The sequence below is a fragment of the Poecilia reticulata genome, linkage group LG19 (genome assembly GCF_000633615.1).
Source record: "Poecilia reticulata strain Guanapo linkage group LG19, Guppy_female_1.0+MT, whole genome shotgun sequence".
In the NCBI taxonomy this organism is placed as follows: domain Eukaryota; kingdom Metazoa; phylum Chordata; class Actinopteri; order Cyprinodontiformes; family Poeciliidae; genus Poecilia; species Poecilia reticulata.
This window is the reverse complement of record NC_024349.1, coordinates 17,709,378-17,733,814: the sequence shown is the minus strand read 5'-3', so window position 1 is coordinate 17,733,814 and position 24,437 is coordinate 17,709,378. Positions and strand designations below refer to the sequence as shown.

General features: G+C 38.8%; 3 protein-coding genes across 5 annotated transcripts; 1 reads left to right on the top strand and 2 right to left on the bottom strand.

Moving 5' to 3' along the window:
* Positions 1–732: 732 nt before the first annotated feature.
* Positions 733–6,228, bottom strand: msl1b (MSL complex subunit 1b). 3 transcript variants are annotated; one of them, XM_008437445.1, is made up of 9 exons: positions 6,117–6,228; positions 4,925–5,588; positions 4,635–4,834; positions 4,186–4,547; positions 4,010–4,071; positions 3,845–3,912; positions 2,806–2,930; positions 2,614–2,686; positions 733–2,191 (listed from the first exon to the last, which is right to left on the bottom strand). In XM_008437445.1, the coding sequence occupies exons 2-9, from the start codon at positions 5,525–5,527 to the stop codon at positions 2,101–2,103; spliced, it is 1,584 nt and encodes a 527-aa protein (XP_008435667.1). In that variant the 5' UTR covers positions 5,528–5,588; positions 6,117–6,228; the 3' UTR covers positions 733–2,100. The 3 variants fall into 3 exon arrangements, with proteins under 3 accessions (XP_008435667.1, XP_008435668.1, XP_017166444.1); XM_008437446.1 differs by having other exon boundaries at positions 4,228–4,547; XM_017310955.1 differs by lacking the exon at positions 6,117–6,228 and adding an exon at positions 5,686–5,934.
* A 1,094-nt stretch (positions 6,229–7,322) lies between these two features.
* snf8 (SNF8 subunit of ESCRT-II) lies at positions 7,323–12,574 on the top strand. Its single transcript, XM_008437444.1, has 8 exons — positions 7,323–7,548; positions 8,086–8,136; positions 8,240–8,378; positions 8,487–8,591; positions 9,425–9,497; positions 9,580–9,721; positions 10,272–10,346; positions 11,151–12,574. The coding sequence occupies exons 1-8, from the start codon at positions 7,495–7,497 to the stop codon at positions 11,286–11,288; spliced, it is 777 nt and encodes a 258-aa protein (XP_008435666.1). The 5' UTR covers positions 7,323–7,494; the 3' UTR covers positions 11,289–12,574.
* Positions 12,575–12,922: 348 nt separating this feature from the next.
* On the bottom strand, positions 12,923–22,739 carry calcoco2 (calcium binding and coiled-coil domain 2). The gene is made up of 15 exons (XM_008437443.1): positions 22,641–22,739; positions 21,995–22,181; positions 21,325–21,421; positions 19,720–19,880; positions 19,002–19,127; positions 18,780–18,905; positions 18,598–18,696; positions 18,411–18,508; positions 18,012–18,081; positions 17,490–17,657; positions 17,195–17,383; positions 16,546–16,662; positions 16,297–16,471; positions 15,138–15,166; positions 12,923–14,027 (listed from the first exon to the last, which is right to left on the bottom strand). Exons 2-15 carry the CDS (start codon positions 22,166–22,168, stop codon positions 13,863–13,865), a joined length of 1,794 nt encoding a protein of 597 aa, XP_008435665.1. The 5' UTR covers positions 22,169–22,181; positions 22,641–22,739; the 3' UTR covers positions 12,923–13,862.
* Positions 22,740–24,437: the final 1,698 nt, after the last annotated feature.

Genomic DNA, 24,437 nt, shown 5'->3' with positions numbered 1-24,437 from the left:
TCGCCACACATGCATTTGCCGCATTTTTATTAGAGGGAAATAAACCAGTGACAGACTTCAACGGTGCTTGTTTAAAGTTTACTTACATGCTTTAAAAACTAATGCAAAGCTGTAGATTTTTAGCTTTTTTTGGTTGTAGAGTATATTTTCCTTTTAACAGGGCATTCAGCATTCAAACATAGCTGGAACTATCACCTTCTACGTATCTTTATAACCTTCATTTAGGCACGGAAGACTTGAATTTGTGCTTTTTTGTTAGATGACGACTTCCTTCAGATGTAGACAAAGAGTCATAGCCTGCCAGATAAGCCTGTGGAAAATAAACGGCATCAAAGCAGCATTGCTTAGATGACAGATTAACCACTCCCTACCTTTGGTGTGATGTGTGCATAATAATGAGAAAGATGTAGGATAAGTGGACAAATGTGGCTGCTAGAAAACTACAGAAATAATGACAAAAAAAATGGGAAGAAAAACCACAAAGAATGAATAAATGAAGGATGGATGGAAAAATAATGAAGACAAAGCACTAGAAAGGAAGAAGGAATGTGGCAGAAGGAACCAAAAACTTCATCAGAACCAATTTAAACGGGACACAATAGGCGTCTCATTTTAAACCTTAATCCCGAGGGTTAAAGGTCAGGCAGGAAGAGATCGAAAGATGTGCAATTTGTATCCACTTATGGGCAGGAATGGATCATGAAATGCTACACACATTCAAAAAGACAAATGTGTGTCATAGACATTAATTTTATTCCAAAAAAATTATTTTCAAAACTGTCAATTTGTCAACATACAATCATAGAACAATATTGAATGTACTGAACACTTCCAACATTAAATAATAAAAAAATAACAGCCATGTTTTATGTACATTTGTTTCTGAAAGCTATGTACAGTGACAAGAAAAAAAACAACAAAACAAAACATTTTGTATTTCCAAACTGCGCAGACCGCAGAACAGGTCGAGTGAACGCCTGCAGAGATCCATCGCCGTGATTGTGAGGAGCTCAGAGAGGAAAGCGGGCAGAGCGCGTTGAGAAGCGTACAGGTCGCTAGAACTACAGCAGAAAGCTTTTTTAGTCATCTAAAACATCTCCGAACTCAGGAGAGCAACGCATACACATCACCTGCCTAATGTTTGCTGAACGCGAGCTTGTCTTAAGGTTGGGAATAGAAAAAAAGAAGAAGAAACAAATCACCTGTAAAGCGGAAGCTGTGAAAGCAGAAAAAAAAAACCTCTGCTTTTCCATCGTCATGCTTCCGAAAATAACTAATATGTTTAGTAGTTTTAGTAACCCAATGAGAAGTAAAGATTCTCCCATCTTGGGCTGAAGCCATGCTACCATCTTGTTTTTGCGACAGGTAAACAGTCCATGCAGCTCACATGAAAAATGAACAAAACAGAGAACAGATTCCTAAGTTTAAAGCCAAGTGCGTCTATTTCCTCACCTCCGTTTAAGTGAACGAACCTCTCAGCTGGACGATCTGTTTCCGTGCACTGAACTGGCTCAAGTACTGATATTATTTTTTATATATGTAGTCATGCTTGTTCAAAACTCCCATATCACAGTTAACATTGACAAAATCTTATTAAATTTGTGTGCAAACAATAAGAGCAACACAATACAATCGAATTTTTTTTTTTTTTCCCACGTCGGCATGGAGAAAAGCTACTCACAGCAAGAATTATGTGGCTGTATTGCTTGTAATACAGAGTTTAAGCTACTCTTTGCGTGACTAAATATTTCGCCCCAACATGCTGAAGATGAGGCGTCTCATCCTGCCAGAACAATATGCATCAGAACTGATTGAAACGCCAACTTTGAGTGATGAAAACTGATTTCTAATGGCACGGCTTGAACAAAAAACATGCTCTGAACTCTTGGATGAACAATCGAGTTGACTGTAATCTTGCCTCGTTTTTTTTTCTTCCCCCCAGTTTTCCACAGGAGAGAAAACCAGTCTGTGGTTTCAAGCCCCACAGACTGAAAACAACAGCAAGTTGCACACACCGACTAACTGACTGCCCCGCCCTGAACTGTAGGCCGTTTTAAAACTCAGTCATGGAGCCACTCTGCCGTCGTCGCGGTCTGGCGTTCACTTCCGACAGGTTCGGTGAGGCGTGTGTTTCTTGGGCACCTCGATGCGGCATCGGCTTCGCTCGTCCAGCCACGGCAACTCAAAGTTTCTGGAGGGAAAAATGTATTCGAATAACTGTCAATCCAATGGCTCGACATGTGAGAGTAGCTTTTTGTTGTTAAACCATTTGGCATTTCTTGTTCAGGTAAAAGGAAATCAGTTAAAGTAATTAACTTTATGAAATACAGGTGATTAACCTGTATTTCACACAGGAATAAATACAACTTGGTGACTTCATAATTTAGGATTTCAACATTCATCCACTGAGTGAATATCTCCCCAAGTTCTGAATGTCTCAAACCTTTTAAACCAGGAAGAAATAATTTTCTCATATTATAAAATCTGTTTGTTTACTGTTGGTTACATAAAAAAAACTAAAAAACTCCCATCTGATCCAAGCTTTTTAACATATCTCTTAAACAGATGTACAGTCAAAGTGACAGAAAGAAAAACCAAAACCTGCAGACTTACTGCTGGGAGAGTTTGGGCAGCGGCCGACCAAATGCAACCACAGGCAAAAACGGAGTGATCACTATAGCTTCAACTGGAAGAGAGAGAAGAATTACAATTAATATTTTTAATTAATTCAAAAACTTTCCCTGCAGTACCCAAGTTCTTTTTTTTTTTTTCCCCAAAACTACATAATAAACCCTGCAGTAGTACCGTCTTCGGTTTCGGGGTAGAAGGACGACAGCTCGGGCTCGGTCTCCTGGACGGTCTTCTTCCTGTTCATGCGCTGCTGCAGACGCTGGAACACGCGCTGCTCTCTGATTCGCTGGATGTCCCATCTGAAAACATTAAAGAGAAAAATTCAACATGCAAACTGCAGGAGGACAAGTTAAAAAACAAAACAAACGAACAAAAAAAAAAACATGAGATACCAGGAACACTAAGCAACTGGTTCGTCAGTGTATATAACAAGTGTTAATTGAATTTTTGTGATCATTTTCCTAAGCTAAATTCTTGAAGAAATAAATACAGAAATAAAAATAACTGAATTTAGTGTTAAATATTTTCAGAATTCCTGGAGGAAGGTTAAACACAACTTATTATTTCCTGGTTTCTAGAGATGGAGTGACCTGAACACACAAAAGGTCACATTTGTGACGCAGCTGGATTTTAAAAAGTAAACGTATTTAAAAAGAAAATTTGAACCAAACAGCCATCTGCTGATTCGCCACACTGACCACTGAAACATCGACCCCTTAGTTACATGTTTACAACACAAAACACATCCATGCATGATTTTCTCAAGTTTTTCAAACAGATTGAGATTTGCTGGCTGAATTTCTTATTTTTTAATATAAAAATCAGGATTGAAGGATATTTAATGTGTGTGCTGGCAATATTGCTGGATATTGTAATGGGAGTATTAATTGCTACAATAATTCATTTAAAATGAATTATGACTGTAAAATTCTACCTAAAAGTGTTATCAGGTAAAAAACAACAACACCAGTTTGTAGCGACGGCAAATCCAAGTGTAGTCAAGGTGTCAGGATAGTTTTTTTTTTATGCATATTGCAATAATTAATCATTTGCAATATGTTGGGTTGCAGTTTTAGTTCAATTTGATTTCTGAACATCCACTTTATTTGAAAAAAAAAAAAAAACATTCTCTTTTTGCATAACTTATTAACTCCACTACTCTGCCTTGGTTAAACTCTAAACACCAAACTGCATTATAAGTCTATTGCTGTACCTTTTCCTCCTCTTCTCGTCCAGCTCCAGCTTCGCATGGCGTTTCAGAAACGTGCCGTCGTCCAGCGGCTTGAAGTGAACACAAGTTCAGACATTTCCATTAGAACCTGAAATGCTTCCGGACGGTTTAAAAAAATTGGTTCCTTTTTTTTAAAATTTTCCTCACCTCTGGGATATTACAGGCATCCTCCTCCAAAGGCTCTATGTGGTTTTCCCTCCAAGAAGGAACTGACCGGTGGAAGGGTAGTAAAAAAAGAAAAGGGAAGGAAGTTATTCATAGACGGTGAATTCAGCAGAGTGGATTGCTAAAGTGATTGAAGTTGGGATTTAGGTTAGGCTTACAAACAATCAGCATATCATGTACTACATGAGGAGTCCACTCACTGGCCACCTCTTCCTCCTTTTTAGGGGAAGTCTCACGCAGAGGGGACAGAGGAGGTTGGTTCCAGCAACACAGATACATCTCTGTGGTTGACATGAAGGGCAGATCCTCCATCTGGCAGCTCAGCTCGGGCTCATCTTTGCAGATGAGCAAAGCGTCCCTTTCTGCGCCGGACCTGGCTGGGACAGACTTCTCCGGGGTTTCCTTACTGCGCAGCTCTCTTTGGTTGGGAGAGCCGGGCTCCGTCTCAGACTTCTGGGGGCTGAGCTTTGCACTTTTACCCCGGGATTTCTGAACCTTTGCATCTCCGAAGCAAGTTTTCCTGTGTGCGCAACGGACCAGCAAATTTTTTTAAACATCCAACCCAGGTGTTAATGACATGAGCAGCGTCTGCTGCTGCTTATTTTACCTTTTTTGACCTTTGCCTCCCCGGCTGAACGGGAGGGGAGTGGCCGCGTTGGGCTGTGGACTCTCTTCTATGTCCAGATCCCACATGTCTTCTTTGTCAGGGGTCCACGGCTCCAGGGGCTGGAAAAGGCGCTTATCGCGCGGCGTGTCCTTCCTCGTGAGCTGGAGGCGACGCTCCATGCGCTCAATGCGTGCGAGCAACTGCATAGAAAAATTTAAAAGAAAACATATAACTTAAAAGAACAAAGCGGTTCAAAATGAAAAAAATTAAATTAAATAAATTAAACACACTGTCTCTTTATCGGCCTTGAGCTCATCGATCTCCTTGTCCTTGGATTGCAGCTGTTGCTGCTGCTGTTCAATGAGGTCCAGCTGCAGGAGGAGAATCTGTCGGAGGCAGTTCGCCTGTGCATGCGGACTTGCAGGGGTCTTCCTGATGTTCCTCCACTTTCCTTCGGAGGACAGTTCAATAGAAGCGGTGCCCAGAACTCCGGGAACAACCCCTTTTGTGCTATCCTCAGCACCGGCATCCTTTGGAGTATTGTTCACTGCCATCTGAGGATTATCCATGTTGTCAGCAGAGAGGGGTTTACCTTTCACCGGGGTTCCCTCACCCCCCATTGGTCTGACAGGGGACGTTATCCCCAGCGGTTTGTCTCCCTGAACCGTTTCTGGAGCTGTGGCAGCTAGGGCAACTTTGCTTGTCATGAAACTCTGATCTAAGTCCTTAGATCTGCTTGGGATCTCCCCTCGTTGCACTTTCTGAACATCTATAGCAAAGTCGCAGGGCTCGTTCTTGATGCTCACGGGACCCACGCTGTTTACTCCAAAGTCTTCCGTGTCAGCCTTACGTTTGAAACACGGTTGTGGAAATTGTTTGGATCTCAGAGTCATGGCGATCACGGCCACTTCTCATCCTGCAGCCCCACACCGACTTCCCATCTGGACGCAACAGCTGCAAAAAAAGAAACGCACGCAAATTCAGAAGTCAAGATACAGCTGTTTGTCAACTAGACGGCCTGCTTTATGAAAGTCGGGAGGGAAACACATACATATACAAGAAAATCTCCAGCTAAAGAATAGTGACAGATTAAAAAGTGCATCCTTTAAAAAAAATCTCTTCCCGGATTTCAAATTCACGCTTAGTTGTGTTATGTCTGCGATACAGTAAGTCCGAAACAAAATATTTAGCTTTGAAGGAATATAACCTTCCATTTCTGTAGTAGGGCAGACATTTTAAAACAAGGGCTTCCAACAAGGACTCGGGAGTGGCTCTGTAGGACACAGGCAGCAGCAGCCAAGCTCCTCCATTTTGGTTCTCATGAAAAACAATAACAGCCAGCTAGCTGGCTAATGTTAGCCGGCTGCTTTTACAGAACAAATTGTGTCTGCGGGGCAAACAGCGTGTTATGACTAAGTTGTAGCAGACAACATTAACCCAGAGCCGCTTTTATTAACATGTTCTGGTGGGTTTCAAGCTTACCTCGACCACAACTCGAGTGAGACTTCAGAGTGTCTTCATGTTCCCTCCTCAAGACTTGTTTTAAAACGCTGCCTACAGCGCATGCGTAAAGTGTTAGATGGCCATTTCTTGTTTCGGAGGTTTAATTCAGAAAAGGCACCACCAGGGGGCAGTAGCACTCTCCCCACTAAATGCTGCATTATTAAAGCTATGACGCAATGTTGTTACATATGGAGAACCAAAACTCCATAGTTACACAATGTTTCTTTCCTTTTATGTTGTCAGTCAGAGACTGTTACTTGGAATCTCAAAATTATGACATTGAATCTGACAAATATGACATGGAATTGACAATTATTGCCTTTTTGTCTCATAAGTTTGACTTTGAAACTAAAATAATGACTGTACCTCACAATACCGACTTTAAAACTCGTTATGATTGAGAAATTTAGATTCAAATTTGATTTAGTGGTTGATCATTTTTATTTTGATTATCATTATTATAACTTTGACTCAAAATGATGACTATTACATTCTATAATTTTGGAGTGTAATTTATAATTTGAACTGACTTTCTTCATAATTCTGAGTTTTAATCTCAGTATTCTCAATTGTCTCTCAATGACTTCAAAATTCAACATTATTTTATTCCATCCATCCATCCATCCATCCATCCATCCATCCATCCATCCATCCATCCATCCATCCAACCATCCATCCATTTATTGCATAATCTCACACAAACATTGCAGGGTTGCAGAATTACTAGGATTTATAACATTTAAACGATGCCTTATTGGTATCATATTTATGACTTTGAGTCCCATCATCATCATGACTTTAAATCTAAAACCCCAAATTTTCTGATTGAATATTTTAAAAATATTATGATGACGTCTGATTATTGTACATATATGTACAAATCTAATTTTACCCCACACGCCCAACCCCCAAAACATAAATAAATGAAATAAGAATAAGTATATGTCTTCTGCTTTTGCTTTTTTGTCACACAAAATTCTTTCAGGATATCTATCAAATTGTAAAAGCAGACAAAGTTAACGGGAGTACATGGTTTGAAAAAATAATGACTAAATTTATTAAGAAAATGACAGACCTGCAATAAATAAATAAATAAATAAATAAATAAATAAATAAATAAATAAAAAAAAAGACATGTTCACAAAATTTCGTTAGTAGAGTTACGTACTTCCGGTAGCAGCTCGCCAGGCCAGCGGAAGTGAAAGTAACAAGTTTCCGGTGGAGCTTCACTCTATGGTCTACAGTTAGACTTTCGTTATTGTTTACTATGAAATAAAACATATCTGCACGGTTCGTGTGGTGAAATTAACCGACGTTCGGGTCGTTATATAGAATATTTGGTCCAAATCTCGTCAAAATGCATCGCAGAGGTGTTGGTGCTGGGGCGATAGCTAAAAAGAAGCTAGCAGAGGTAAGTTTACAGCTGTTTCTACAGGATTTACGTCGCTATTTCAACGTCTCTGCAACTTTATAGTGACTTCAAAGTCTGGTTTTAAAAGACAATGAAAAGTCTTGAATAGTGCTTTGTTTTAATATAGTTTGATCAATTGAATCCAATATATACAGGTGAATGTAACAACTTTTCAAAAGTGATCTAAAACAACAAAAATTTTGAAGTGAAATATGTAAATCATCAGCTGCGATGCCGAAATGTCATCATAAAGACAGTGATTTAAGGTTACAAAATGTTTTGTGGAGTTAAAAGGTTACATTTTTTAGCTCTCATATGCCGAGGAAATAGAAGTTCATTTAAATCAAAGATCTGTCTAACATTGTGATCAAAGCTAAATAGAACCCTGGGTATTCATTATTCACTTATAGATTGTGATTGTATGTTTCATAGATGATTCCCTCATCTATGAAACATACCTGCTCTTTTACATAAATGTTTATACTTCTAAAATTTCCAGTGCTTTGTATGCCTACTCTGTTTGTTACTTTTCTTTAGGCCAAATACAAAGAAAGAGGAACTGTACTTGCAGAGGACCAGATAGTTCAGGTGAGCTTGTGTGCGAGTCTGCCTTGTTTGTTTTGATGCATACATTTACCACACAGTAGTATCACCTTATTCACTGAGTCTGTGTCTTTTGTTTATGGGCCAGATGTCAAAACAGTTGGAAACGTTCAAATCCAACCTGGAGGAGTTTGCCAGCAAGCACAAACAAGAGATCCGTAAGAGCTCCCAGTTCAGGGTCCAGTTTCAGGAGATGTGTGCCACCATTGGCGTTGACCCGCTAGCTTGTAAGAAAAATACTGATTCTTTTTTGTTTTTTTTTGCACGTTTTCCTCACTTTCCTTTCAAATAAGCCTCAACTGACACTTTGAAACGTCTCCTTTGTTTCCCCACAGCTGGTAAAGGCTTTTGGTCTGAGATGCTCGGTGTGGGAGATTTCTACTACGAGCTTGGCGTACAGATCATCGAAGTGTGTCTCGCCCTGAAACACAGAAACGGAGGTTTGAGTTTTTTTTGTTTTTTTTTTAAAAGATGATTAGTTCTCAATGTTTTTACCAGAGCTCCAAAGTTACAACTCTTTCTCCAAGTGTCAACTCAGTCCTTAACATTATAGCTACCTCCAGACAGCTACAGTAAGTTTTCATAATTCGTGGCCTTTGAACTTTTACTACAACTTCAAATGATTATGTCACAATAACCAATTAATCAAGTAACCACATGATAAATTAAAATGAGCTTGAAAATTTCCACTTTGATGATTAATATTTCTGAAAGGGCAATATTATTTACAAATAAACCATAATCTATTTTAGTTATGCATTTGGTTGCAAGTGTTTTGTTTTTTTATTCTGTTTTGTTTATTGTTTTTGGTTGTTGTGTTTTATTTTGGACAATTAAAATATCTTGCAATTCCAGTGTTAAGTGCTCTTTACAAGAGTGAAGTTTATTGGTCGCAAACGGCAAAACTGCATTGTTATGTTACTGTCAAGATTACACTTGAAAATGGTCTAAAAAATGTATAATTTATCAAAATAATTACCGGGACAATTGATTTATTTGTTATCGTGAATTTCGTCAACAGGGACAGTAAAGCTAGTCATACTGGTGGGAAGATGGATGAAGTTAATGCGGGACAAACATAAAAACGAAAGACCTAACCAGAAATCCCAGTCGAATATTTATACGTTCGAGATTCTAACGGAACGAGCTCTGAAAAAGTTCCCAGCGTGTGAACACTCTTGCTTTGTGCTGCCTTGGCTTATTAAAACGAGCTTGTCGAGTGAAAACGTCTCGCACACATTCTTATCCTCTGCGGTGTTTGCGTGTGTTTCAGGACTCATTACTCTGGACGAGCTCCACCAGAGGGTGCTGAAGGGTCGGGGTAAATATGCTCAGGACGTGAGCCAGTAAGTTCCTCAACGGGTCAAATTGCGTTCGATCCGATCCGCATCACGTCTCAGTGATCCATGTTGAACTCGTCCTCCACAGAGACGACTTGGTCAGAGCCATAAAGAAACTGAAGGTGATGGGAAACGGTTTTGGGATGATTCCCGTTGGCGGCTCTTACCTGGTCCAGTCAGTCCCAGCAGAACTGAACATGGATCACACTGTCGTTTTACAGCTTGCAGAGGTAACACAAAGAGTCAAGACCAATTTGGGGAGATTTTGTGAGCATTCATTAAGATGATGACGGTTTCTGACAAATCACCTGGCAGAGTCTGATGCTCTTACACATCCTTGTTTTAAAGAACTAGGTGTAACTATGCCCTACACTTGTGATTCTCTTTCATGATTAAAAATCATAATGAGGAAGTTCACTTCATGTGAGCTTGAGACACTCTTAGAGGCATCTAAAACCAATAAGTTCAATAAGTTTGAAATCTGGCTAACCTGTTAATGTTATGCACCACTTCGATGAAAGATTGTAAATTCAGAAAGGTCCAGGGACAAAGTGAGGCTGAGGCATTGCAAGCTATTTTGGATGTTATGCTCTGCATATCAGTATCTCATTACCAGAGGTGAGGCTTAAAGCTTAGGTGGACCAGTAAATCACAAAAAAAGATCTGCTTCCTTGATTTCCTGTTTGAAAAATGTGGTTTTTTTGAGTTTTTTATTACAAAACCGAAGCTTGTGTCTGTTTGCTGCAGTGTGAAGTAATTAGTTTCTTTCTCGGTTTGTAGAAAAAAGGATACGTCACTGTAAGCGAGATCAAAGGCAGCCTGAAATGGGAGAAGGAACGGGCGAGTCACGTGCTGGTGAGTTTATCCAACAGTCTGCTTAAGCAACCAGGTCAAATGTAACATTTTAGCATTAATAAATTGGCGATTCCCACTAACTTTTGTTTTTCTGCCATGCATGTTTTGCAAGTTTGTTATTATTAGATTGCAAAATGTGAATAAGTATTTTACCTTTGCTAATCACCAAATTCTGGATATGCCATTTGGTAAAGTCTTCAAAATTTATATATTTGCCTGGGACTTTAGTAGAACCTTATCTGACTCTTATGCTAAAAAGGTTTTTATTTTCTTACCTAATGAAGGGCTCCAAAAGTCTGTATTTTGTTTTGTTTTACCAGAAAATCCTCTTTAGATTTAAATTTCTTTTACAAGGTTGTCCTTGCCAAAAAAACAAAAACTGAGGTAGTAAAGTCACAAAAAGTGTAAAACACTAAAGATGATAAAAAGCTTTAAAATTCAAAAAAAAATTTAACAATGTTTTTTTTTTTTACTTTATAAGGATTCTTCATTTCAACATTCTTACATTTTGTTGCTATTTTTTTATTGATGTTTTTTGTTGTTACTCATGGTATTTTCATGTGTCATCTGGTAGAAAGACTCCTGAGACTTTTTGTCCTGATCAATACAAATGGAGACAGGAAATGTAACGACTTACACAGCAAACAGACCCCCCCTCCCCCCTCCCTCAAACTATGTACCAGGGCTGAAATGTAGCAATAAAACGTCTTCAGGGTTGAACACAAGTTACCTAAATAAACACGGAGCCCCCTGCCGGACCTCCGCCTTCTCATATTCTGCATGTCTGGCTCCTCGTATTTCCAGGATCATCTGCTGAAAGAAGGCTTGGCCTGGCTGGACTCTCAAGCAGCCGGGGAGGCTCAGTACTGGCTGCCAGCGCTCTTCTCCGAGCTGACCTCTCGTGATGTCACGCCCGAGGAGGCCAATCAGATGACGCCTTAAGGAGATTTGTGGGTGGATTGTTATATTGTGACTGGTGGAGGTGTTCACTGGTTCACTGATGTGCTGCCAGAAAGGGCGGGTTCTCCGCCTGGAGCTAACGGACAGACAGACGGACGTCACGTCAAGCATCGGACTCGAAAAGGCGACAGTTTTTCCCTTTCATGGATACAGAAGTATTCACACACCTTGAACCTTCTCATATTTGTGACATTACAGTCGGTGTATTTTATAGGAACTCTACATGAAGGGGAAGAAAGATTGCACATGCTTTTTTTTTTTTTTTTTTTTTACAAATAAAAATCTAAAAAATGTGCCGTGTTTAGTATTTAGCCCCCCTGGCTCGACACTAAGAGCTGTAATTACACCTGCAGCTCTGAGGAGAATGAGATTTTTGCCAGTTTTCTTGCCTCAGGCTTTGTCGGATGGGACGGAGGGCATCTCTGAAAAACAATTTCAAAATCCTAGTTTCAGCATTCTCAATTGGATTGATTTCTGGACTTTAACTGGGCCGTTCTAGTACATGAATACGCTTCCATCTGAACCAGGAAAGAGCCATTGTTGTAATGCAAGACTTGCCTACAGCTGCAAAACCTACATCTGTCTTTAATGCGTTAATGAAACATGAAGAAATAATTAAATTTAAATAAATAATGCACACCATCTCCAGTAAAATGACTTGTATGACTGTGGTCATTTACTTAGCTCCATCCTTTTTCCCCCATTAACCTGCTCTCTCCCCATAGCATGATGCTGCCACCACCACGTTTCACTTTCTGGGTGTTCAGAAAGCTTTGACATGATGTGGAAAAGTTCAAGGGAAGAAGTGTGATTACTTTTTCGTCACGTGATTGAATGGGAAATTCAGCGTAATCTTGGTGGAGGGTTGTTTTTTTTTATGACTGGAGAATTTCTCTGTGTGCTAAACATGTAAATGTTAAAAATTTCTTGCATAAAAAAAATCTTTTAAAGAAAAAAGCTTTACACCAGATTTGTTGTACGAGCTTTTATTATGCAGCAAAACCAGCAGAAAGTATTTCCAGTGATGCACACTTCTCGTCGGTTACGCTCATTCTCACCCAGGATACGCTTGAAATTAATCAGATAATATTAAATGCGCTCTGATCTCAGTATGGCAGACCAGGATTTATGTTACAATGTGAAAGGTGCAAAGCTTTGGTGAATATAATAACCTTTAAATGCTGTTTAAACCCTAATCGTTTGCTGTAACTGCCCCGCTCCCAAAGAGTCCCACAGGTTATTCAGCGTGAAACCTTTTAAGGCTTTTTAAAAAAAAAAGATTTTTGATTGGTTGGATTTTCTAAATTGTATTTTTTGTGTAAGAGAAAGCTCAAACAAAAGCACTTGAGGTTCTCAATGGCTGCTGAATAACGACAATCATACTAACTGATACATTTCAGTGATAATTAAGACCAAACAAAGAAAATTTGGTCAAATTCTCTAAATTTCAGAAACCCAACTCATTTTTAGTCACTTCCAACAACTAAACAAGTTTTTATGCTGATTGTAATTATTGAACGCAATGTGTTCATTTTATGGATGTTTACTGAATATTTCCAATCACTTTTTACATAAAAGAAAACAGTACAATGATATCAACTAATATAACAAGCTAATTTACTTGATGATTTTGAAATCTAACAGATTTTGTTCATTTTTAAAACGAGTAGAACAAAATACAGTTATCACATAGTTGGTTTGATTTTGATTTTTTTTTTTTACTGCTTTGACATCCTGTTTTATGGGACTGTTGTACATTGCTGGCAATGACTTCAAAACAAAACAGTAAGTTACTATAAAAATAAAAACAAGAATTAAGCCTTAGATCTCAATAGGTTGATAAAATACAAGAAAAGCTTTGGATTTAGTCTTTTTTTTTTTCAAATATTATATCAGAACGCCCAAACACAAAATAACAATCCACCTCTGTCCTGCATACACAGCCTGCTCAGTGTTCGTCTGTAAATATGGAACATGGATGATTAATAATGCCACATTGAAAGATTTAATAAACAGATATTGATGAGAACAGTTAAGCTCTCAGAAGGACTAATTTGCCACTTACACAGATAAGTGACGGGTAAGTCAATGAATCAACTGAGCATCTACACATCAGGCAGTTGCTGAAGGATCCAACAGCCCAGACTTTCTGCTGATCAAACTTAAATCTGACCAATCCTGCTGGGTTATCATTTTGGTTTTCAATCATTTCAGTCATTAACAGTCATTCATCTATGATTAGAAATTAATTATTCTATCCCGATATTTACTATTATTATTTATAAGGGATTTTCTTCGTGTTTATTATACGCAATACAGTTTTTTCATTGAATTTAATCACTTGGAAAAAATAAGCAGAAATAAATGGGATATGATTTCAAGATGTTTAGCTCTCCGTACGTGGACGTGACGGCTCATCATTCTAGCAGGTTTCAGGTCTCGACTAAAATGACTAGCTTATACTAATGTCAGTTTTTTGTTTTTTCCTTTCTCCCTCTCTTTTTTTTCTTTTTTGTTAACCAACGAGACCCATCCGACACGACGACGCGGCTCTTCTCACAGCTCGTGGCCGTAGACGTGGTCTTCGAATATGGACTGCTCCATGCCGTCGCAGATCATCGTGCAGAACGGACACACCCGGTGGCTCTGCTCATGCTGCTCCAGCTCCAGCTCGGTTATGCCGGGGAAGCTCTCTCGGCAGTGACGACACACCAGCGCCGGCTGCCAGAAACGGGGCGTCACGAGAAAGAGAGAGAGGTAAGGGAAGAAGGAAAGGGATTATGATTTAAGTCCGCTTTAAAAATAAACAGTCAACAGACGCTCATGTGGACGTCCTGGGATCATGTGTGCAGAGGGATGTTTTCCCCATTTATGTGTTTTGGTAGGTGCGCGGGATGGCATTGAGCTTTCCTACGCCGATGAGTTCAAATGTTTGTTTGATATGTAATAAGGTGTCGTCTAAGACATTTGTATGTTATCACTTATTAATGAAACAGTCAAATGATTTTATTCTACTTCCAAAAACATTCAGCATTTCTTTTGGAACGGGAGGAGTGTTTCAGAAATATGAATGCTACTTTTTAAATGTGTGCCGTTTTCTCCCTCTTGTTCAGGTCTAAATTGTGCCCGTTATAATAAAATGATTTCTCTGCTTCCAAGCAGATGTACTTTCTTGTAATCTTTTAAAAAATGCATTGAAGGTCTCAGTGCTTTCTGGGCTCCATTTTGTCCCTTATTCGTGGTTCAGTACCTGGTCATTTTAGGTGACATATTTTCCATGTTGGTCTCCTAACCCTGACCTAATCACTCCGACATAAAAGCGCCTAAGCTCAAAGGATGAATCATTATTGTGAGAACACACACAAAAAAAAAAAAAATCAAAGAACCAAAATTAAATATGCAATTTTAGGGACTTTACTTCCAGCAGCTTTTCACAAAGACACAATTTGTTGCATTTCTTTGGTTAACTTAGTGCAAAATTGGATACAAACTTAATGACCAAGAAAGTAGAAACTGTATCTCTGTTCCTAACCTGCATTAATCAGATGTCGCTACTAAAGAGTCCAAAGCAAACAAATGACATCTGGAACATGAAAACGTAGACAAATACTAAAATATGCCCGCAGCACACTGGTATAAATGTTCTTGGATGTATTTATGCAACTAAACTCACGTGTAACTTTATAGAGAGAACTTTACAGTAAAGACCCAACTAGTACAAATCGACAGATTATCAGCTCCTGATCGGTTATTGTAAGTATTTTAACTGCATAGAACGTGTTTGTTTCACAAGTTGATCTGTTTTGTGCTGAAGAAAATTACGTTACTCACCTCCTCGACTGGTTCGACCACCAAGCTATCTGTAAAAGAAAAGGAATAAAGTCATTTTGTGAAAAACAAAATGAGATGTTTGACATTTTTAAAGACCGTAAAAAGTGATATGATCAATAAGGAAGTGAATTGCAGTAAACTGTGTCTCACCAGCTGACTCAGTACGCCGAGCGTAAACACAACACCGACCTCTCAGGCTTGTTTGTAAAAACTTTTGAAAACCGTGCATCATTTTCCCTCTACTCCATCATCGTGCACTACTTTGTCTTGGTTTGTTAAACAGAATCCCAATAAAACACGTTCAATATGAATCCTTTTGCAACACATAACAGATAATACTGACTGATGCCATTTATTGGTATTGTGAAAGTCTTTTCGATTATCAATCTAGTGGAAATGATGTATTGTGTCAAAAAAAAAACAACACTTTGTTTGGCAGAGAGCTTAGAGATTCATTAATGCTGCACTGGCAAACACAACAAATATGACGTGTTGCGTTTTATGCGTGACCCTGCCAGGCTGTACTCAGATAACAAGAGGCCTCCAGGATAAAGTAAAAGGACCAAGTTCAAACCGCTGCACAGACCAACGACATGCTACATCATGCTCCATGAGATGAAAGCAGCAGGTGAAATAGTGGGATTTAGCTGGCAGGTAGAAGGTGCATACAGAGCTAAGTTTGTCTAAATTTTGAGATGTGCAAAATAGAAAATCATTTGTGTTTGAGTTTTATTTATGCACTGAGCTCCGACCTATAATGGCATGGGGATTACTGGATTTTCAGTAATGAAGAGAGAGAGAGAGAGAGAGAGACAGCCTTGTGCCTTTCCTTTATTTGACCATAAATGTTTTACTGACTGCGTTTTAAATTTCTCTGGAAAGCATATTGATTCAATATTCAATTGAAAGTTGTTTTTTTTAAAGCTCCTAATAAGAACTGTACAAAATTAAAACCAGCAGGTCAATGACCAGAAATGTAGTAATATCATTTTGCTAAAGGACTGAGCGTCATGACAAGTAAACCATTTCTGAAAAAGAAAAAAAAAAAAAAAACATCTGAAAATCTTTTCAACCAAATACTTGTTTTGTGATTTGAGCAAGCTGTCAGAACAGCAGACAACCGCCCCTGGTTCTGCCTGACCACGCGTCCGTCCCTCACCTATGGTGTGGTATACGTGGTCCTGCTGACCCAGGACGTCCTGCTGGTTACTGCTGGCAAGAGTGTCGCTGCCTGCTACGATGGGGTCTGGCTGCATGTAGGGCGTCTCTTCAACCACAGGTGAGGTAATGTTTGAGTAATGTGAGCGAAGCCTCTCGATCTCACCTTTGAGAGTCTGAAAGAATGAAGACGGTTCAGATTTCTGAAACCATGTAGGAGATTTAGAGCCGATTTGTTTTCTACATGTACCTGGACTTCTCTGCTGAGCTCATCTCTCTCTTGTTTGATCAGCCTTATCTCCTGTGCCATGTCATCAATGGCGATGTTCTTATCTGCGAGCATTGCAGTCATCTCCTTGATTTGCATCTGAGAATATACAGAAGGAGAATGACCGTCATCATACAACGAAAAAACACAATGAACATTATTCTGTCAACAGCTGTTAATTTCATTTAATACATAAGAAAGCAATCAGATCAGAAAATCAGATACAAAACCATAAATCCATTTTATAATCTTAATAAAGTTTTGATTAAAATAACACTTTAGTTATATTAGAAAATACTCTGAATATTTCATTTCTTACTCAGAAAATGTTTCCCCTCAGAGTTAGTTTCTAGAGCAGTAAATTAGTTCCATCTTGGCTTCTTTTTTGTAGTTTTTTTTATTTTTATTAAGTCATTAAGAAATAGACCTTAGTGTGGATAATGATAAAATTAAACCCTCACTACATAAATCATCAGTTCTCAGTGGATTTAACTCTGAAGTATAATTATCCAAGACAGACACAGTTGCTTCTCTAAATGTGTGATGAAATTAGTGCAAAAATAATTCCCTTTTCAGATGGCTAAAGGTAAGCAGCATCTTTTTCTTTGAAATGTAATTAACCCAGATTCACCTCATATTTGCTGCTTTGGCGTTGCTCCATCTCACAGTTTCTGGCCAAACTCGTCAGCTGCTCCTTGACGTCCTGCAGCTCGTTTTCTGTGATCTCGCACTGCCTGGTGACGGCCCTCGTCTCCTCCCTCTCGGCCTGCAGCTTCGCCTGCGCATCCTGCAGCTGCTTGGAGAGGGCCTGACAGTGCGCCTGAAGAGGACGATTCATTAAGCCTCGTCACATTTACCTGAAATCTGTTCAGCGGTATTCTGAAGAGGGATTCAGTTTCCTTGTTTAAAAAAAAAAAAAAAAGTACCGTGAGGTCGTCCTTTGGAGCCCTCTGCAGTAAATCTTGCTGTGAAAGCCTCCTGTTCAGTTCCTGGTTCTCCCTTCTCACTTCGTCCATGTTGCCTTTGACACTTTGCAGATTCTGCAGTTCTAGAGCGATCCGATCCTTCTCTTTGGTGGTGCTCTGAAGATCAACCTGGTAATGAGGAAGCACACGTTTCACGACGATCGATAGATGTTTCGGTGACCTCCGGTTAGCCTCGCCTAAGACGCATTTTAAACCCTCAACAAGGCTAAAACTTCTGAAAAAAGAAAATTTAAAAATTACATTTTGCTTCCAGCTAATCCCTTCTGAACTTTTTCGGACATTATTTCCAGGTTCAGGTGCCCATATTGGTTAAACTGGTCCCAAATATCCTCACTTTGTTAAAAAAATATGTCCTCATTCACACTCGCCTCTGCTCTACAGAATCAGAGTTTGCAGTGGGAATAAGTCTGTCATTATTTAAATGTAATGAGAAAGAGACAAACAGAACAACTGTAGGTTTACCTGCAGAAGCTCAGAGCGGTCCAATGTGTTTGACAACTCCCGGTCTGCTTCTCTGAGTTTAGCTTTCAGCCTGAAACACACAAAACAGAGTTTTACGGAAAAGCATGAATAGTTTTGCCAATCAGTTTGGTCACATGACTAACCAGGTTTTCAATCTGGGGATGCTAATATTCTAATTATGGGCAGCTATCAATAATAAGGATAATTCACAGAACAGTTACAGTACATTTCATACTACAATTTAATTATTAAGTTAAATTATATCCTGAAGGCAGTTGGTTGAAATGCACTTTTTTTTTTGGGTTAACAGAGTTAATGGGGCAAAATATAAAATATCCACCCAACATTTAAAATAAATTTTCTTTTTCCAGAAGAAAAAACAGAAAGTGAAAACATTACTTGGCAATCTCATCACTTTGTGCATCCAGCTTCCCTTTCAGCTCCTCGCGCTCCTCTCTCATCTGATTGATCTTCATCACTGCTCGATCATATTTCTCCTTGAGAAATAATGTGGATACAAATGAGCGTAGGAAGAGGCTGGCGTACGTTGTAGTTTAATAATGAGATTGAAGTGAAGCCATGTTACCTCGTTACTTCTAGATGACAAAGAGTTCAGCTTTTCCTGCTCTGTGGAGTTTTGTTTCTGGATCTCCAGCCGCTTGGTCTTTTCGATCACCATCTCCTCCTAACAAGTAGCAGCAGTAGCATCAAATTTAGCTTTTCGTCCTGACAGTTCAGCTTAAGTTTCACCACGAACTGATGACGAACCTTCAAGTGGTCGTTCTCCTTCATCTGCAGCTGCAGTGTGTGCTTGAGTTTTTCATTGTGCTCCTTCGCCTGATCAATTTCTTTGGTCAGTTTAGCCATTTCTGCCTCTCTCTGGTCGTTCTGCTCCTGAACAAATCAAACCGTCAACTTATCAAAGTTCGCTTTAAAGTTTAATGACCCTCCGTGTTGCACAATGAGCAAAGGAACCGTGACGGGGTTTACCTTGGAGCTGCTGATATCCTTCTGATCCTTCAGCAAAGCGCTTTTCAAGGTTTCGTTTTCTGCTCTCATCAGATCCAGCTGCTTCTGCAGCTCGGCTTTCTCACGTTGACTCTGTTCAACTTGCTCCTGTGGTTAAATACAAGTTGCAGAAATCAACAAGCCTGAATGTACACATCACCAATTAGGTTGAAGTCCAATTATAAAGAGGTAAAGCGGAAATAACAGTCATGTTGTATCATGAGGAATGTCTGTTTTATATGTGTTAAATTGGCTCTTTATTCACTTTGTGAACAAGAAAACTTTGAATGAGCTTCAGATAAAACGAAGACCACTTGATTCAAACCACTTTAAAAAGATTAATAAAATACAACATAGTGGGAACTACAATTACCATGGGTGACATATACATGCTCACTTCCTTATAAATCATGTTTATTTACATAAATCCCAGCCAGTACAACTTTATGGAAATGACCAAACGGCAGTGTGAATGCAGAACCTTCACCTTCAATTCAGTTTATTGTAGATGATCTCTTAGCATTTGGAAAGTTTGAGTCGCTCTTATCGCAACTGTAGGGAAAGTCACTTCACTTCCCTGAGAATTAAATCGGAAAATTAAAACGATTTTTTAAGTGTGCCGTCCAGTTTTGGTTATTTCCAGCAGTTACGAAAGTTAAGTTTACATACCTAAATCTATGTACATATTTGCATACGGTACCTGAGTCGTGATAACCAGCAGGTCGTCATCTGCGATGCTCTCTGCGTTTTGCTCTGATGTATTTCTGAAACAGAAAGGAGTGCTGGCTCCTCGGACCTGACCGCTGTTGTCAATGTAGCAGAACTGGTAGAACTCGATCTCGTCTTTAGGCAGGTAGTACTCTGGCCGGAAAGCGAAAGAGCAAACTGGATGAACTCTGACGCCAAATTGTGACCTTGTTACTTTTGTACATAGTTGTTTAGAGAGTAAAAACGTTAAAAACACTTTAAAAATTAGCAACAAATTGTAAATAAACAGATGGCTGAACATCAAAATTGATCAGACGTCTCAGACAATATATGCTAAGAAAACTGTTGTAGAGTTTTGCAAATTGTAGATAAGAGTTTTTATTAGAAAAATCTCCAATTGTCAACTATAGAACACAAAATATTGAGTTGTTCAATCGTTTATCACAACCCAAAGAGGAGTTCTGCATGCAAGTGGTGCTGCGCCGTAGCTTTAATTGGTTGTCTTCTAGTTGGAAGATTGGGCCATAAATCCAACTCTATTGCATTTTTCCTGGGCCCTTAAGGAGGAACTGGGATGGGCATAAATTTCACAAATTTAAAAAGTGATTTTTTTTTTCCCATCCATCCTGTCCATGAATGTAATGAACAGAATCAGTGACAGCCTTGGCGGAGTCCAACTCTCACCGGAAACGAGCCCGACTTACTGCCAGCAATGCGGACCAGACTCTGACACCGGTCATACAGAGACCTGACAGCCCGTATCAAAGGGCCCGGTACCCCATACTCCCGGAGAACCCCCCACAAGGTCCCCCTGGGGACAAGGTCGAACGCCTTCTCCAAGTCCACAAAACGCATGTAGACTGGTTGGGCGAACTCCTATTCACCCTCCAGGACCCTGCTGAGGGTGTAGAGCTGGTCCAGTGTTCCACGACCAGGACGAAAACCACACTGCTCTTCCTGAGTCCGAGGTTCGACTATCCGACAGACCCTCCTCTCCAGGGCCCCTGAATAGACCTTACCCTGTAATTGGAGCACACCCTCCGGTCCCCCTTTTTGAATTTTTTTTTTCAATAAAAAGAAAACTTTTTTCTTTGCTTTGCTGCAGATACCACTACCACTTGGTTGCAAAATTGCAGTATAGTTTTCCAAACTATAATGCTTTTTCTAGGCAAAGGTGCCAAGTGCAGCACATCAATTACCAAAAGAAAAAAAAACAACAAAAAAAACAAAACACCTCTTATTCTAGTTTTACTCAGAAAATTATAGGGGAGTCTGAGCTAAATCCTCACCACTTTACCAAAATTATTTGGGACATCTTAACAAAAAAATATCTGAATATTGCAATTGTTACTTCATTAGTAAATTCTAAATATTTGACATTTTTCACCGTATTATGAGCTCTATGTTTAAAGTAAATCTCTCCCAGACGAAAATCCACTGGATGAAAAACAGGATTAAACAGGATCCGACTTCATGCTACACAGTTCTTTGCAAAGACAGATTCCAAGATAATTTTTGCTCACAAAGTGTATGACACACAACGAGGAGTGTACATGACAAACAGGAAGCAAGGTCTTTCGGAGAAAGTGAAACTTACCTTTAAATACAGCTTGTCTCATCTCTGTCTGTTGAGCATCATGGACTGGCTCCACCCACACAAATGTGTGATAGTCCTTCGTTGAGGTCCACCCCACCTGATCAAAAACACAAAACACAGTTAAGATACTATCCAGTGGTGGGTTTTTTTTCTCACTAGCAATAAAACAAAAAAATACTGACAAAGTATAAATTTTTACTTCAGGATTTTACAAAACACCTTAAGGGGGGGGGGAAAACAACAACTAATTATTCTTTCTGTGTTTTGGGGTTGATGACATCACAACAGGCTAAAGTGTAGCATGACTAAACATGGAGGATGAGCAACTCTGACTGATTTTTTTTTTTAAAGGTTTCGTCAGCTCCTTGATTTCACAGTTGTCAGACGGGAAAGTGGGTTGTGAGAGAGGGGGAGGACATAGGGCAAAGGTCATTGAGGCCTCCTTATCTTTACGTGATGTCACCAGAGCCCTGTGTGTATGGAGGCCTACTTAATACAAAGGTAGACGTGGAACAAAATGGCACACTAACTAGAAAAAAACTCACCATGACAAGTTGCTGTAAAAGTAATAATCTACGTCTTACGTGAGTTTGACTTAAAAAGGAGAAAAATCTGGCTGGTAGCTCTAATTTATTATGACTATAAACAAAAAGTAAGTGAGGCAGCCCACCTTGAAGATGCCCACCCAGTCTCTGGGATTTGGCTGGAAGGCAGCATTGAGAGTAAAGCGGCAGGTGATGGGGCTGGAAGGCGGGTATGAGTACGGGATATCGATGAAGACCACCTGAGAGAAGGTGTGAGCCGGGGGGTCAGTCACTGCTGCTGCCTCTGGGAGGGTCTCCATGCTGACCTACCGTCTTGCAACGAAACACACGACATCCCATGAGCTTGATTGCGGTAAACAGTGAGCACAGATCAGCTTAGTTTAACGTCAGAAAGCAGCTCCCTTGTGTTGCCAGCCTACATTCTTCCTGGCATTGTTTATACGCCTTCATGCGCATTTAGAATTTTGCTTTCGGTTGTTACAAAACCGCTTACTCATATCTTTATGATTAACGAATCACTTTACAACAAACATAAGCAACCAGTTTTAATGTACTCAAGTCGTTTTTAATTACGTTTAACACGCTAAAAGAATTATATAAAAACGACAGAAAAAAAAACTTCTTAAAACCGAAACCAAAACAGTATTTCAGAGTGTACCGCAAATACAGGTTGTTAAAACTGGCAAAAAAAAAAAGATGTTCTAAGCGTTAGTTCGTTCAAAAAAACCAGTGAGTTATAAGAAAACTTTAAGATAAAATCATAAAACTTACATTTGTTGTCAGTTGACGCAGTCCTGAGATTCCCCGTCTGTTTCTCTTGAGACCCAGTGAATGAGGTGTTCAAGTACACCTCGGATCTTTGTACTGCCACTGCATGTAAAAAAAAAAAAAAAAATTAGGACACACTGCCCACGTTAAAAAAACAAAATCGAAAATGTCATTTAACCTAACATATAAACTATTTATATTATTTTAAAAATGGTATTTTACAATAAATTATAAGTATTCACATTGATACTGTAAACCGTTGCAGCTTGGCTTTAAAAAATGCAGGGGGGCTACTTTAGAAAAAAAAAATTTCTAGCTGAAACAAAAACAAAACAAATCACAACAACATACCGTAAACAGATACAGCTATGTAACTGGTCGCCTAACTCTACACTTAACACATTTATATTCCTTATTTACGATTGTAACAAGACCCGATCCCTTTATTTCAGATTGTTACGAATACATCAACCCACGACTGTTTCATTCAAACACGCTAGGTGGAGCCAAACTCCTCTTTGTTGCAGAAACAATAAAGCAGCTAAATAAAAATAAAAATCACATCTCGAGGACGTATTTATATGTTGATGGATTGGTTTTTTTCTTTCTTTTTTGTTGTTAAACAAATGTATTGTAGAGTAAAGCGGCATAATCTTATTTTAGCTTTTGGCTTTGCTGATGCAGTTGTTTGACAAAGTTTATATTGTTTGGGGAGATTTTGTCTGATACGACATAGTTCTGGAGTGAAAGAAAATATGATCTTTCATCAGTCGACGTCTAATCAGAAGTCTACTGATTAGAAACTGGAGGCCACAATTGTGTAAACTGATCTAAATATCAACCTTTCTGTTTTGTGAAGCATTGTCAAGAAAAGGTATCATTTCCTTTCACTTCACAATTTTGTTTTTGTGGTGTTTCTATCATACAGATTACCAATGAAATAAACTAAAGTTTGTGGCTGCATCATGAAACAATGATAAAACGTTCAAGAGATCTAAGCAATTGTGAAAGCACATATATCCATTGCTGTTCTTTGAGAATGGTACATTCATTTGAATAATAATGGTGATGATCCTCAAAATGAAAATATGAAGAACTAATTTTCAAGACAATCCTACATGTTGCCTTGATGCCAGACTTATAACTGAAAATATGCAATTATTCTTCAGATAAGTCACTATTTCCTAAAATAATGCACAAAGAAGGCACTTCCAAGAATGCAGTAAAATCCTGCTATGCATAAAATTTTTTTATAATACTAAAGCTTTAATAAAAACTACATTTATGACAGCTATGACATTTAATTTTAAAATAAGAATGATCACAAAATGGAGAGACAGTGTCTCTGTAGTGTTTCAGGTTTGCCTCTCTGAGATTGTTTATACTATTATTAAATTTTATTGTATTTTGCAAATTATCACATTTCTCATTTTTCTGTTTTAGCCAGCATTACCTGTTGCAATACAGGTTTTGTCTACAATGTATGTGCCAAAATAACATTTGCTCACACATTTAATAACAACTACTTCTACTAGACAAAAAGTAAAAAAAATAAAAAAAAATAAAATCCTAAATAACTAATCAAATATGCCAAATAATATCTACTGAGGAAAAAACATAAAAAAGAGAGAGGTGACTAGTCGGTCGAAATTTATACATTTTTCTCTGGATTAGCTTGAGATTATCCAGAAAAAAGAAAAAACTATAACATTTTTAGTACTTTCCTCCACAAATAAGAATGAATATCTGTCTAAAATGCCAATTTAAAGTTCAAAACCCTTTAAAATATCTAAAATGTAC